Here is a 16,326-nt window from a genome sequence, read left to right as displayed (position 1 = left end):
CTTCTGCCCAAGGATCAGGGGCGCACAGGACATGCCACTTCATCACGTGAAAGCATGTTTAGCTTGTAATCATGTAACAGACTACATGTAGAATGATGACTCTTCTGCATAAGGATAATTGCGTAAGAAACCCTGCAATTTGGGGATGAGAGACTGTCATTGTTCCTGCCCATGTCTGCACAGTGGCTTTGCTTATCAGAGAATTCTGTGATGATTTCGGGTTCCACATTAGCGTTTGCAGAACAACTCCTTTGTCGCTAGGCTTTGACAATGTATATTTACTCACAGTTACACATACACAAACCTGAACCCCAATGGTGTATCCCCAATAACTCTTGTTTCTCATTGTTTTACAGCTGCAGCGTATGCCTGGCCTCTCACGTCCCTGGGGCCCTTTACTGTCCTGGTACCAGCCAACAGAGGTCTCCTGGGAAGTGCTGTAAGTGTCTTTCCTGTTTCTTGTGGTGGCTGTGGTGGGTGTGGTGGGTGTGGTGCATTCGAGTTGCATCACCTTGCTGTGTTTAATGCAGGTTCGTCATTCCCCGGGGCACCAGGTCTTTCCTGTCCGGTATAGCCACATTGGATGTGGCTATACCGGTCCCACTCTCGTTCTAGCCGCACTGGAAGGATCCGGTGCCTGGTGCGGCAGCCAGTCTGTTTTTATGGGTACACATGGATGAGGTGGCCCAGTCTACACATGCCTGTCCTTAGTGAGCACGAGCAGAAAGCACACGTCCTTGCACCACAAAGGGAGACGGGGAAGTCAGACAGCTCATGCGATGATGAGACAGCGATGCTCATGAACATGCTAGGAACATAATCCAAGACAAACAAAGGAAAGAAAAGGAAAACGCCAGAGGGGGCAGTAAGGACTGCGGGGTTAAGCCCAGAATGCAATTCCTTCCATGGTTCATAGATTGCTACAAACTGCTTGATCTCTACGGTGCTGCAAGCTCTCCATCTATCCTAGTAAATATTGACAACACCTTCAAGCATGACATGTTGTGTCTATTCCTTTGGCTTGTGCGTCAGTCACCCAACATCTTACTTTCATCATGAATTCTCTTCCCGTGGATGTTCTTGGGAGCTCAGCTACGTGCCTTCCCATTTCCAGCATGGGCTAATGTGTAAGACTTCCCAGCAACCCAGCTCTGGGAGGCATGGCTTTTCTTTATCTGTGGTTAGTCTCTGTCTGTGTTGCAGACCCTCAATCAGCTTCTCTCAATGTGTAGGTCCTTTGTTTAATTGATTGGTAGCCCTTCCATGCCCACCGGGGTCAGTGGGCACGCGTCTTCTAACTCCTAGTGGAAGAGACAAGGTTGGTTGAGACCAGCGAAAGATTAAAGAGTGAAATAGTTTTGAATCGTGGCCTGGAGGTTATTCCCAATTTTGTAGGTCTAAAGCAACATATCTACAAAAGTTTTCTACCATCAATACTGCAGCTTGAATCGTTCAGTACTACCGGAGTGCTGAGTAAACTTAGCCGTGGAAGTTGGAGAGACCAACACTCAAGTGTTGACAGCTCCCTCGCTATGCAGGTTTAGCCTGAGAAGACCCTCTGAAGCTCCACTCACAGATCACATGTCTGCCCATCATTTGTATTCACTGCAATATCTATGTTTACTGTTTCCTCTCTGGTTCAGAGGTAGACAGGTAAGCATGAGCATTTCTATTTGGGGTAAGCTGATGCTGCCAGAATAAAAACTCCTCTCACTCCATTGCGCTCTGCTCGAAGAAGCTTTCAGCAGTGAAGATCCACAGGCCTCCCTTTGTAAATTGGGGTGCCTTTTCATGTGTGGCAGCCCCCCCCCCCCGCCCACCCACACACACACACAACCACACATTGCATGAGGGAACTGCTTAATCTGAAATGTTATTACATTTCCTTGGTTGTGTTTTCCATCTCTGGTCAAATATAAACATGAAATAATTGTATTGATACTGTGAACTTTTTCTAGGATGGCGTTGTTTAGGATCTGCAGGGTGCTACATACACATGTTTTAATCATGCTAACACTTATGAGTCGAACTGTATAAGTGTAAATGTTGTTTTCATAATTAAATGAGGCCACTGTGCCTGTGTGTTTATCATAAATGAAGGGTAACAGGCCCTAGCCAGATGGCTGACACGTATAAAGAGAATTTAGCCGATGCTGTTGGGCAACAGAGACACTCTCAGAATTCTGTCCAGCATGGCACAGAGCCCAGCTACATCCCTTGCACTGAGGGGGAGGGCGGCTGTGAGGAGTCTTCGCACTGTGGGACCATTTATACAAAAACAGTATCTGAGAGCAGAGGGATTAGAAAGCAACTTTACCCACCTGGATGAAAGGGGCGTGAGGTGGGTCCAAGGGCCTGCTGGATGCCGAGCAGGGAGCCTGTCCTCACTAACATGGGTGAGTGGCAAGAGACCAGAAGAACACAGGAGACCCCGAGCAAGAGAGGGGCACTGTGCCAGCAGAGAGAGCTACTGGGTGTGTGAAAGCCTTTGCCAGCTGACATCACAGAATGAAAAAGGGATGCCTGCGAGAATGGGAGCAGAGATGAGAGGATGAGAAGGGGCCAGCGGTAGCCCAGGACTAACACTGAACATCAAGCTGCATGCTGGGAAACTGAGTCTTAAACCCCAGAAGGAACTGATAAATAATTCACAGGACAGAAGGAGTAGTGAAAACCCATTTAGGATGTGGCCTGCTGAATGTGAGAGGCACCCACTCTCAAGAACATAAGTCAAAGAAACTTCAAGACTCCCCTACCAGGAAACCAATCCCATTGTAGGAATGCGCCAATCCGGCTTCCGCCCAGGCGATGGCACTGAATCTGCGCTTCTGGACCTAAAATATCAGATAGACGATCTCAGAGACTTGTGGAAGCCAACCCTCCTCGATTCCTCGATCTGTCAGCAGCATTTCACTTGGTAGATCACAAAATCCTGTGCCACCACCTCTTCACCTCTGCCAACTTCTCCACAGACACCACAGCATGGATCTCCTCCTTCCTAGAGGGAAGGGTCATGAAAGTGTTTGCAGCCAATGTCAACGCCCCACCTGCACCCATCCTTTGTGGGGTCCCTCAAGGATCCTGCACATCTCATACACTATACAACACTTTTACCAGACCCCTCTTTGACACCCTTGACTCCTTCAGCATAGCATGCACCAACTATGCCGACGATGCGCAAATCCTCCTACCCCTCTCTGGCAACTACACGGACGACTCAAACCCCCTCGGCCACGCCTACACTACACTACCGTCCAGTCATGGATGGCAAAGAACCGCTTGGGTACAAAACCGAAATATTACCGATTGGACTTCCCACAGTGGTCAACAAGCTCAACCACCAATATACAGCCTTCAGAATTGAAGGTACCATGATTCCCGTTAAGACACTAGGGATCCACTGAGACGCCACCCTCTCTATGACCCGCCAAGTGAATGCAATCGCCTCCTCCGTGGCCTACATATACGAACGGATAAATGCTTCCAGACCCTTCCTATCTCCCGATAGATGCCTTACCATAGCACGTGTCATCAATGGCGCAAGACTGGACTACTGTAATGTCCTATTTACAGGAACCTCATCTCAAAACTTTCTAAAGCTCCAAATCATTCAAAACAACGCACCCGAGCCACCCTTAACATTCCCACACATCTCTGCAGCCAGAAAAGCAGCCCACTGGCTGCCCATCCGCGAATCGATCATCTTCAAGACCATGTCCATCACACACAAATACCTGTACACTACGGCAACCCTCTACCTCTCCCAGAAAATCAGTAAAGCTGTCGTCGAGACCCACCAGATCTAAGTATGCAAACCGCCTACAACAGCCCAAAGGCATAAAAGCTTCCCATGCGTTGGAGCTAGACAGTGGAATTCTCTCCCTACCTCATTGAGAGCGGAGCCTTCATACTGGGCTTTCCGGAAATCCCTGAAAACCTGGCTATTTGCCTAACCATCCCATCACACACTGCGCTGCTTTGCACTGCCTCATCCCACCTACTGTATGCTTCTTTATGATGTTTATGTATCGCCTGCAAGAAACTGCCTCACTGTAACAGCGCCTCGATGCCCTTGGGTTGCTGCACGCTTTCTAAATAGAATGAATAAATAACATGAATAATAATAAGAGTCCCAGACTTTCTCCTGCCCCTGACAGCCGAGATGTACCTTAAATACATGACCGTAAGGAGTGAAAACTCAATCCCAAAGGCAAAGCAAAAGAAAGCTCTGCTAAAACGTCCCTTTTGCAAAGTTCTTTTTTTATGTTGTCGAGTCTGTCACATGTACAAAGGTCCCCCTTTCACACAAGGCGGGAGCGAGGGGCAGAGGAACTGGTATTGTAGGTAAGTAGGAGTGAGGGGGGACCGAGTCGCACACAGAAGGGCTGACATCTTTCTGGGAAGACGCCCGTTCATGACATTTCTCTACACTTGCTGCTAAACCTCATGCTCGATATGGGACTACGCCGCCCAGACTGGGGTGCCGATGACCAGTCCTAGCCTTCCATCTGCCCTTGAGTGTTCCACCATGCTGCTGAGGGGTGCCCCCTCCAGCCCCTAAGAATGTCCAGCATTCCTGGATGGGTTTCACGAGAGGAAAGAGGCAACCCGTCCAGGTCTGCTGCATTTAGCAGCTAGTTGTGGCCTGAATAAAGACAGGACGCAGGCTGTGCTAAACCACAGTGTTTATTTGGAAACCTTCAGTAACTCACTCAACTGGGGCTGGGCAGAGTCCAGGGGCAGCGGGCATAACAGTACTTACTCAGGTGTGCAGTCTCTTGCATGCAGTTGACTTCACTGCAAGCTGTGTGTGTCAGGAAGGCACACATCACACATCCAGAGCAACCAGGTGGCTGCCCTCAGCAATGGCATTAGGCTCTGGGTGTGTAGCCCTTAGATGTCAGGGCCTGGCAGCAGCTAAGCTCCAGATTCAGGAAGAGGGCTGGAGCGGTGCATTCACTGCGCTCACCGCTGGATTCGCTTCTCGCTCATGAGATCTCGCGATGGGGAGTCCCCACACAGCTGTATTTGCCCCATTGTAAAACCCTTCTGTAAATCAGGCCTCACAGGAAAGGAAACTGCAGCGGGTTATTTGAGTCGAAAGGACGCCACGTGAGAAAGCAACTCTACCTGCTTTGTGTCTATAATACGTGCTCGAGGGGCCCTATTGGGTTTGCCTTGGTTATAGAAGAGAGAGAGCGAGGAGTGGAAGTTCTGAATTGAGAATATCTGGTTGGCACAGCAATGGGAAATGCCATGGCATGAAACTACCAAATCACTCAAATCTTTTTCCAAACTTCTCCGCTGTACTGCCCAGTGATGAGTTCCCGAACACTATCTGCTCCAATCGGCAGCTTTGTAAGAAGCAAGGCGGGTGCTGGGCTTTGCATTTCCCAGCTGTGCAGTGATTTCAGATTTGGCTTTTTTTGGGTGACTTCTGTGAACCGCTTGGCTATTCTTGGGCTGTTTTTGACGGCACATCTGTTTTTGTCCTCCTGAGGCTGCCTTTCTACACCCACCCACGTGGGGGGTGGTGGTTAAAATAAGAAGTGACAGGACTTCACCCGTGACATTCCTCCTCCCGTCTTCCCATCATAGTTTCCTCGCCTTGTGTCTCTCTTCTCCTCCAGAGATACTAGTGCCTCTGCCTAGCTGTCTTCCATCTTCCTAGAGCTACAAGGCGCCGTCTGGCTCCTTCTACAAGCATCTTAGGCTGCACTGTTTGGGATAGGCTTTGTCTAAATCTTTTCTTTTATAAACTGACTGTGAATGTGTCTTCATTTTATTCAGAGTTCTTGTGCTTCCTTAAGATTATTAGTTAGATTGCCAGACTATTTTGGATCTTTTCTTTTTACCCGAATTACTGCTGGTCTGGCATGTCGCCTTATTCTGCTTTTAATCTCCTTCTTAAACACCGGCTAAACTTCCTTTGTTTATTTTCAGACTACTGCTCTACTCTCTTAGTTTCTATATTGATATTCTTAGCAGATTTAGCCTCTTGAAGAATTTACAGTGGTTGTTTAACTCTTTTTATAACACGGGCACAATGTTACAAGTTTCACGCCGCCACACTTCCGTTCTGTTTTCTGCAGCCATATTAACCAGTTCAACCGCGCACCGCTCCTGCTGTATTGCGTTGTTATGGAGCTATGCTCTAGACATCACCGCGCATACACGCGCCCAGAGGTCCCTTCCTCAAATCCCTCTGCCTCAGCGCTTCGGCACCGTTAACTGTTTTTCTACAGCTGATAGCTGACCCCACGCCTGCAGTCAAACACCTTTTAAAATATTTACAGTGGCAAACAGGATTTTATAGAACCATCTCTCTGAGATTATTAATTCCTACAGATATCTCTAAGAATGCACTGAGCTCATTGTTGTATAATGAAGAAGATTCGGGCTGCTGGATTTGACAACTTTATCAGTTGCAGTAACAAACAGGTAGTTTACAATGAAACTGTGTCCACTCAATGTTCATGGGCTGGGAAAGTAGGTAATACAGGACTGAGGTGTCCTGCGCTTAGTTCCTTATTAACAGGAGCGCAACCTGCTCCTGCGTGCTGGCGCCTTCGGAATGTCTGTTCGCCCTCTTTTCGCGGCTGTAGCACATCCACAAGAGAAGTCTCGCGAGACTACGCAATGCCGCGATGCAAGCTCCCTACACTCACGAGTTCTAGTCTTGCAAAATGAAATTTCTTTTGAATATTCAACTTCTCACTGCTTTTTCTGAAGTCAAGTTTCCTGTGACCTGCTCTGATCATGTTCTGAATGAAAGACATTTAAGAATCTTGCCAAACATTCCAAGCTGTCTTTCTAGGCCCAACACCAATCAGCTTCTAGAGAACCCCCCACCATCTTGAAATGGCGGGGAATGAGGAATGAGGAATCTTGAATACCTGTCTCTGGATGAGACCTACGTTAAGGAACAATTCATTGTAACAAACCATTAACGCATTCCAAACATTTTACAAATGAACAAAACAACCTCCAACTGTAAACACCGCCTCCATTCCTGGAGAATCTTCCCTGCAAGACCCTGACACCACCCACTCAATCCGCACTCTATCCCCACCCACCCTACCCCGACACCACCCACTCAATCCGCACTCTATCCCCACCCACCCTACCCCCACCCCCTCTCCCACCACCTCACCCTATCCCCACAGCGCCGAATATATATATATATTTCTGAGGCTTGTGGAATCTGCTTAGATCACATGCTGTGGTTAGGCCGACATCTAGTGGAAGCTGGGGAGTATTACAGTTTGTTTTTCAAAACTCGTAAATAGGCGTGGACACAGGGCGTGCGAGTAATACTATCCCTAGTGTGGCGTACACTGTACCCATGATCCCTCACGCGTCTAGGACCCTCAGATTTTTTTTTTCCGCCATACTGGTCGGAAGCATCCTGCGGAGTTCCCTGGCCTTAGCCATAATTTTGCAAAATATCATAATATTTCCCCATTTTCTCCATCCCAACGTCGAGTCACCGAAGTTGAACACTCGACGCCAGCCCGGAGAAGAAAACAACCGTCGAGAGCTGCATGACAGACTTTGGGCCTAGGAAGGCTTCTGGCCTCGGCCCGAACCTTGGAAGGCCTCTGGCCTCAGCCCCTGCAAGTAGGGAGAGTGGGGGTGGTACATACTCAACACTCTATATATATAGATACAATGTCTTATATATTCCTAAACACACTAGCCTGCTGCCACAGGGTGCGTATGGAGGGTTCCCCTTTCCAATTTTGCCCCAAGTGTAACCGCAAGTACCCATGGGTTGACAGAAACACCACCTGTAACCTCTGCTTGCCGAGGGACCACCCCGAGGAGAACTGCAGAGCGTGTAGTCGGTTTAAACCGAAGACTCTAAAGGACCGTTCGATCAAACGTTGGGCCCATCACGCCAGGCAACGAGAGGCCATGAAAGCAGAGGGCGCCTTCAGTGATGGCAGCGACGCCGTCCTATCGGATGGCGAGGGCAACGTGGCATTGAGAGACAGCCAAGCGCAAGTCCCCTACCTAGTAAGGTTGTCCGGCAGGGCAGCTATGGGGAACACCCCTGGCGACAAAAGCTCTACCCACAGCACTTCCACTAAGCACTCGAAGTCCAACCAAGACTCGATGCACGCGTCGACTTCTCTGAGAGAGGCACGCAGAGAATGGTCCACTGAATCGGTGTCCTCTGAGCGTTCTCGATCAAGATCGCTGCATGACACCAGGCAACAATCCACTGTTGCCAAGGGTGCCTCGCTCACTAAAGTAACAGTGGTTCGATTGTTGGGAGACGAAGACGACCACCATCCTCAGGCCGCACTCCAAGAGTCAGCGTCAGCAGACCGCGTGGCGGCTGTTCCCGTGTCCCGACCTCCACTCTCTAAGGAAAGGGACACTACCCCCAAATCTCGACGCCAGACGTCGAAGAGCTCCGAAAAGGTGAAAACACTGGGGAAGCACTCTTCCACTCACGGGGAGGGGGGAAAACAGCAGAAAAAGCATTCCCAGCCTTCATCTGCACCAGACACATAAGGACAAGTCACAGTCTTCTGTAAAAGTATCCAGGACCCCTACACAAGGCCATAGGTCCAGTTAGGATATAGCAGGGAAACACTCTCAGGAGAGGGTAATCCCGAGCTCTAAAGAATGGTCAAGTGAGGATATAGACAGAGTTATGTCTAGAATGTCATCCCTAGCAGACTTCTATGCCAAGAATCCACAGCACTTCCTCGCCTATACCCCTGACGGGGCTAATCCCTCAGGGTCTAAGGACCCGCATACCCCTGGTAAAAAAACTCGAGTTGAGGCGCCAACGCAAAGTAGGTCTTCTGACCCTTTCCACGTTCAGCCATACTCTCAATATGATGAGGATCCATCATTTAACGAGGATCTAGAATTGGCCACGTTGGACGTCCAAACTGGAATGGATTACTATGGGGATGACGAGGGCCAAGAGGAGGACGAAGATGACCCAGAAGTCTACAGAGTAGACTCCCCAGTAGACAAAGAACCTCCGGTTACCGACTCTCCTGTTGACAACCAACCTCTCTTAAATGAGGTTTTATCTAGAGCGACGGAACACTTCTGCATAGATACTCAGGGAGCACAGGAGGAGAGGGACTTTGCAGAGGAACTAGTGGGAGAAAAGAGACCTGTTGCCCAGGCCATCCCTATTCTCAAGTCAATACAAAGGAGAATTGACCCTTCCCTTCTCAATCCCAACCTCACCAGGGCAGTAAACCCCAAGATTGAAAAACTTCAGGGCAGCCCAATCAGACCCACTCTACATAAGGGGGCAACTGAAGCCGGACTCCCTGGTAGTGACTAAAACCCGAAAGAGGGCGGGAACACCCTTATCAACGTCTGAAGCTCCCCCCGACAAGGAGAGCAAGAAGATCTATGGGTTGGGAAGGAAGGTAGCCTCCACTTCCGCCTACCAGGCAAGGATTGCCAACTCCACCACCCTGCTGGTGAGTTACAACTGCCATCAGTGGGAAGAAGTTGCGGCGCTCATTGACTCCACCCTGGAACCTTTAAAAAGCCAGTTGGCACAGGTAGCGTCGGAGGGAAGAGCCGTGTCCGTTTGCATCCTTAAGGCAACCTTTGATGCCGCAGATAATGCCGGAAGACTGATAGCAGAGAGCACTGTTATCAAAAGACATGCTTGGTTAAGACAATCTGGGTTTAAACCCGAAACACAAGCATCCTTAATAGACAAACCGGTGGAGCCCGATCTACTGTTTGGTAAGGCAGTAGAGGACGCCTTAAAAAATGCGAAAGATGAATACGAGACTCTCAAATCTCTGGGCCAGTTAACCAACAAACCCCTAATCAAAGAGGGAATGGCAATTTTCATCGCCCACGCAGCCAAAACTCACAAAGATGCTCCAACTATTCCCAGGGGCAGGGTACACCATGGAATGACAACAACCAGCAGTCTACCCAAGGTTATGGCTGGGGTAACAAAAGGGGACGTGTTAAGGGTCGAGGCAGCCCCAATAGAGGCGGCGGCACGCCTCCCGCAAAACAGTGACGTTCCGTTCAGGGTCCCTTCTCACGCATCCCCAGTAGGGGGACGCATTTCCAACTTCACCCAAGCTTGGGAAGGGATCACATCAGACAGATGGGTGCTGTCCACAGTGTCCGCAGGATACTGCATAGAACTGTTAGAGCGTCCCCGAAACCACCCTCCACGTCAAAAAGTACATTCATTAGACCACCAGAAGATCCTCCTCGAAGAGATCGCCAATCTTCTAGCAAAGGACGCGATAAAACTCGTCCCGGGACACCAGGTAAACAAGGGTATTTATTCAACTTACTTCCTTGTGCCAAAAAAAGATTTGACAATGCGCCCAGTATTGGATTTACAGCTTGCAAACAAGTATGTCAAGCCCCAAAAGTTTTGCATGACTACTCTCCAAGAGGTAATCCCCCTCCTAAAAAAGGGGGATTACATGGCAACATTGGACATGAAAGATGCCTATTTTCATATTTTCATGTTCCCAGCGCACAGAAGATTCTTGCGCTTCAAGGTGGACAGTCAGCATTACCAGTTCAAGGTGCTGCCCTTCGGTATCACCTCGGCTCCAAGGGTATTCACCAAGGTACTGGCGGTGGCGGCGGCACACCTACACAGGGAGGCCATCCCAGTATACCCTTACCTGGATGACTGGCTCATCACGGAGGAGACCCCAGTTATTTGCAGATCAAACATTCAAAGTACGATCAACCTCCTTTTCGAATTGGGTTTCTCCATAAACGAGAAAAAATCAAGCCTGGTGCCAAGCACCTCCAAACAGTTCCTAGGAGCTGTCCTAAACACTCAAGAGGGGTTGGGCCTTTCCATCAGAGGAAAGAATTCGGAATCTAATGCTGCAAATTCCGCTATATCAGGCCGGTCGCCAGATAACGGTCCGCAAACCGAATCGTTTGCTGGGCATGATGGCGTCATATATTTACCTGGTCCCCATCGCGCGTCTGCGCATGCGTGCCATGCAAGAATGGTTGGCGAAACAGTGGTCTCAGGCAAGTGGTCAGTGGGACGATCTAGTGGTCGTTTCGCCAACACTTGTACAAAGTCTTCGCTGGTGGACAAGAGAAAACCTGTCAAAGGAGAAACCCTTTTACGATCCCGAGGTACAGGCTGTAGTCACAACAGACGCATCCCTGTCAGGGTGGGGAGCACAACATCTCCACCACACAGCTCAGGGTCTCTGGTCTCACTCAGTGGCCAAGAATCATATCAATCTGCTAGAGCTTCTGGCAGTATTCAAAGTGCTTCAAGCGTTCGAGCCCTACCTGTTGAACCTGTCAGTGCAGACCCTGACAGACAGCACAACAGCAATGTTTTACCTGAACAAGCAGGGAGGGACTTGTTCGCCAAATCTGTCCAAGCTTGCCCAGAAAATTTGGATATGGGCACTCAGACGGAACATCTACCTGTCATCTCAACATGTTCCAGGGGAGCTCAATTCTCTGGCTGACGCTTTAAGCAGAGATCCCCTCCCGGAAGAACACAAATGGTGTCTACACAGTGAAATTGTAGAAGATCTCTTCTCTCAGTGGGGTTTCCCCACTATAGACCTATTCGCCACAAGCGAAAACAGACAATGCCCAGGATTTGCATCCAGGTTCCCCCAACCATACTCCCAGGGGAACGCCCTGTGGATGAACTGGTCAGGGATGTTTGCGTACGCTTTTCCACCAAACCCCCTCATCAGGAAGGTGGTCAACAAGATGCACAGGTAATCAATGGCGCTCGTCCTAGTTGCTCCCATGTGGGCGAGGCAACCTTGGTTCCCACACTTACGCAGACTAGCGGTGTGCGAACCCATCAAACTCCCATGCTGGTACAACCTACTGTCCCAGCACCAAGGTCAGACAGTGCATCATCAACCCAACTCAATGAACCTTGCAGCATGGCTCCTGAGGTCATAGAGTTTGGACATCTCAATTTACCTCAGAGATGTATGGACATCCTAAAAGAATCTAGGAAGCCAAACACAAGGTATTGCTACTTTGACAAATGGAAAAGATTTGTTATCTGGTGCCAAAATAAGCAAATCAACCCAGTTGATTGTACTCCTTCCACTATAGTCACCTACATGCTCCACCAGCTGGACGCAGGGTTGGTATTTAATTCACAGAAGGTACACCTGGCAGCTCTGTCAGCATACACCACCTTGCATAACAAGGTATTGTGGTGGAAAGTACCAGTGGTTAAAGCCTTCATGGAAGGAGTAAAGAGACTTCACCCTCCAATTTCTAACCCACCACCAGGATGGGACCTTAATGTGGTGCTTGCTAAACTCATGGGCCCTCCCTTCAAGCCCATGTATAAAAGCAGTCTCAAACACCTGACATATAAACCTGCCTTCTTGGTAGCCATTACGTCTATAAAAGGGTCAGTGAAATTCAGACTGTCAGTGCAGGATCCTTTCTTTACTGTCCATAAAGATAAACTGGTTTTACGAACACACCCTGGGTTCTCACCTAAGTTTATTTCTAAATTCCACGTGAACCAGTCCATCGAGCTTCCGGCTTTCGTCCAAGACCCACAAAGCTTGGCTGAGGTGAAACGACACATCCTAGATGTACGTAGGGCGGTCCTATACTATGTAAACAAAACCAGACCGCTAAGGAAAACAGACCAACTGTTTGTCTCCGTAGCTACAGGCAGAGAGGGGGATCGCGTCTCTAAAGGTGCCATCTCTAAGTGGATTGTTAACTGTATCCAGCTGTTACTCCCTTTCTGAAAAAACTCTGCCTTTCACGCCAAGAGTCCACTCGACAAGAGGCACTGGGGCCACTCTGGCTTTCATTGCAAATGTACCCCTTGACACCATTTGCAAAGCAGCTACTTGGCGCTCTATTCACACTTTTACTCAGCACTACTGCATTGACACCCATTCCAAGACAGATACTCAAGTGGGACAAGCGGTTCTAAGACACTTATTTGCTCATGACCCTTCTCACATCCCACCTCCTTCTTCTAACACTGCTCGCTAATCTATGCACAGCATGTGATCTAAGCAGATTCCACAAGCCTCAGAAGGGATACATTACTCACTGTGATCTATTTCTGATGCTTGTATCTGCTTAGATTCACATGCGACCCGCCCTTCTTCCCCTCTGAGAGAAGGAGCATGGATGCTTGTAGTCTTATCTTTCTATCTATCTGCTTGGATAATCTGTACTCACGCCACTCCTCATGCTACCTCATGTCAGAAAAAATACAATCTGAGGGTCCTAGATGCGTGAGGGATCATGGGTACAGTGGACGTCACACTAGGGATAGTATTACTGGCACGCCCTGTGTCAACGCCCATTTTCGAGTTTCGAAAAACAAACTGTAATACTCCGCAGCTTCCACTAGATGTCGGCCTATGCACAGCATGTGAATCTAAGCAGATATATGGGCCTCATTACGACTCAGGCGGTAAGGGTTTTACGACGGCGTAAACAGCGCCGACCCTTACCGCCTGAGTACGAGCTCCCTTAGCGCCATGGCGGATTTAACACCTGCTTTTAGCAGGTGTTAAAATCCATGGCGCTAAGGGACCATGGAGTTAATTACGCCACCGTAATTTACGGTGGCGTAATTAACGCCTTCCCCACTCCCATTATGCCCTATGGGGCAAAAATGGGAATGGGGAAGGGTAAATGGGGATTGGGGACTTACCGCCCCGCCAACCTCGGAATGGGGCGGTAAGTCCGCCAACCACCATGGCGTAAACGTAGTTTCGCCATGGTGGTAAAGTCACGGCCCAGGCGGTAACTTACCGCCTGGGTCGTAATGAGGCCCATAAGTACGATTACGGTGAATAATGTATCCCATACATATATACCTCTATAGAAACATATGGACAAGTAAAGGATGGATGTTTCCAATACGCATATCAGCAGTACTGAACAAACCAAGAAGGCCTCATTTCAGTGTCGCAGTTAAGATAAGCAATTAAATTAAACAGAATAAAATCTCAGCTAAGGAGTTGACTGAGCCAAGAAAGCCAAGGTCTTATCAAACTGGAATTGGCTGACATTGGATACAATTAACGTGAAAGAACAAAAGCTCCTGTTCAGAGAGATCAAGCAAAAACAAAAGCCATCAGAGGACTATTGAAGAATAAAATCAAATACATGAAAAGGCTCAATTTCATGCTATCCAGTCACGTGATAGAAGGAAGTTGGATGAACGAGATGATCACAACTACGCACGGAGGCCGGCTGGTGCCCATACTACTTAAACATTCTCAGAGAACAGTACAAACTCAAGGCCAACTTCAAAGCACTAATTGACACTGGACCATTGAGGTGATGATGGATGATATGCTAATTGGTGCGAAGCTGGTGCTAAGACGAGCTCACCCGCACCTGGTTGTTCAGTCTGTGTACTGCTAACGTAGGTGGAAAAGTACTGACGGGGGTTAGAAGCCAACCAATTGTAAGGGACCATGTAGTTGGGGGTCCTGTAGCTTTTGTAACCAATGGGACGTCGTACATTTAGTGACGTTCATAGGGGCCATTTTTGAAGGGAGGGCTTAGTTGCCCAACCTGATGTTAACTATCCAATTACCTCTCTCCGTTACCCTATACAGATATGACACCTATGCTTAGTTATTCACTTAGAACCAATCCCACCTTCCGTTATCTTTGTGTAGTTTGCCACGTAGGCTGACGTTGCTAATGACGCAGGTCAAAACGTCAATGATGACCAATTTTGGGTACATAATCCCAGATTTTTATGAAGTAAGTAGAGTCAGAGTATCAAGCGATTGCTGATGTTCGTTGTACTCCCTGTTTTAGATACTTGACATTAAAACAGACAAACTTTGCCAAGCTATTTGTGTCGTCTTGATTATTGATGTATGAATAAAATCTGCATCCCCATCCATCTCCAGGGTATTGCACCTCATCTTAAAGGGCTGTCTGAGGAACACCCAGCTCACTCTCCCTACCCCACCCACCTACCCTACCTTCACTCTCTCTACCCCCACACACCCTACCTTCATCCTCTCTACCCCCACTCACCCACCCTACCTTCACACCCTCTACCCCATCCACCCACCTGCCCTATTGCCACTCTCTCTATCCCCGCCCACCCTACCCCCACACTCTCTCCCCCTACCCACCCTACCCCAACTCTAGCTACACAGACCCACCCTACTCCCACTCGCTCTAATCTCAGCCATACTCTCTCTACCTCTACCCACCTTACCCCAGCTCTCTAGCCCTAAAAACCCACCCACCCTAGCCCTCTCTCACTACCCACACGCACTCATCCCACCCTCAGTCTTTAGCCCCTTTCATCCTTCCTCTCACACTCTCGCTTTATTTCTTACCCTCTCACTCTCTGCCTTTATTGTTCATATTTCATCTTTCTCATCATCACTGGCACCCTCTCTCATTCGCTTCCTCCCTTGCTCTATTCTCCTTCCATCTCATTCTCTTGCACTCCCTCATACCTTATCGCATCCTGCTGTGAAACCTTGCCCGCTGCTCCTATAAATGCAAAATGCAAAGAACAGCAGTAAACTCCATGCTTGTTTAAATTATTATTGTTTTGTTTATTTTTAGGTACAAAAAATCCTACTAGATAATGAGAAGGCAAAGTACATGGCAAAACTCCACATCATCGCCGGGCAACTGCCCATGAGTTTCTTCAACAGCACCCCTGTCATTTACACCTTAACAGGGAAGTCTGGGGAGGTGATTCCTGGAGACAAGGTGAGTCCATGACATAAGTCTCTTCAACAGCACCCCTATATATTTACCCCTTAAGGGGGAAGTCTGGGAGGTGATTCCTGGAGACAAGGTGAGCCCGTGACATGTCTCTTCAACAGCACCCCTATATATTTACCCCTTAAGGGGGAAGTCTGGGAGGTTATTCCTGGAGACAAGGTGAGCCCATGACACAGCACTCTTCAACAGCACCCCTATATATTTACCCCTTAAGGGGGAAGTCTGGGAGGTGATTCCTGGAGACAAGGTGAGCCCATGACACAGCACTCTTCAACAGCACCCCTATATTAAATGTACACCTTAACGGGGAAGTCTGGGAGGTGATTCCTGGGGACAAGGTGAGCCCATCACACAGCATTCTTCAACAGCACCCCTATATATTTACACCTTAAGGGGGAAGTCTGGGAGGTGATTCCTGGAGACAAGGTGAGCCCATGACACAGCACTCTTCAACAGCACCCCTATATTAAATGTACACCTTAACGGGGAAGTCTGGGAGGTGATTCCTGGGGACAAGGTGAGCCCATGACACAGCACTCTTCAACAGCACCCCTATATATTTACACCTTAAGGGGGAAGTCTGGGAGGTGATTC

At 48.7% G+C, this 16,326-nt stretch overlaps 1 protein-coding gene across 1 annotated transcript in view; it reads left to right on the top strand.

Annotated features, from left to right (window-relative positions):
* STAB2 (stabilin 2) overlaps window positions 1-16,326 on the top strand; it is a 1,783,079-nt gene that overhangs the window by 361,223 nt on the left and 1,405,530 nt on the right. The window contains exons 11-12 of the mRNA XM_069629923.1: window positions 357-439; window positions 15,568-15,717. Of these exons, the coding sequence (XP_069486024.1) occupies window positions 357-439; window positions 15,568-15,717 (233 nt within the window). The remainder of the gene's footprint in view (window positions 1-356; window positions 440-15,567; window positions 15,718-16,326) is intronic.

Source organism: Ambystoma mexicanum, chromosome 12, assembly GCF_040938575.1.
Source record: "Ambystoma mexicanum isolate Mex_15411 chromosome 12, UKY_AmexF1_1, whole genome shotgun sequence".
NCBI lineage: Eukaryota > Metazoa > Chordata > Amphibia > Caudata > Ambystomatidae > Ambystoma > Ambystoma mexicanum.
Note: the sequence above shows the minus strand (reverse complement) of the source record. Positions and strands in the feature narration are given on the sequence as shown.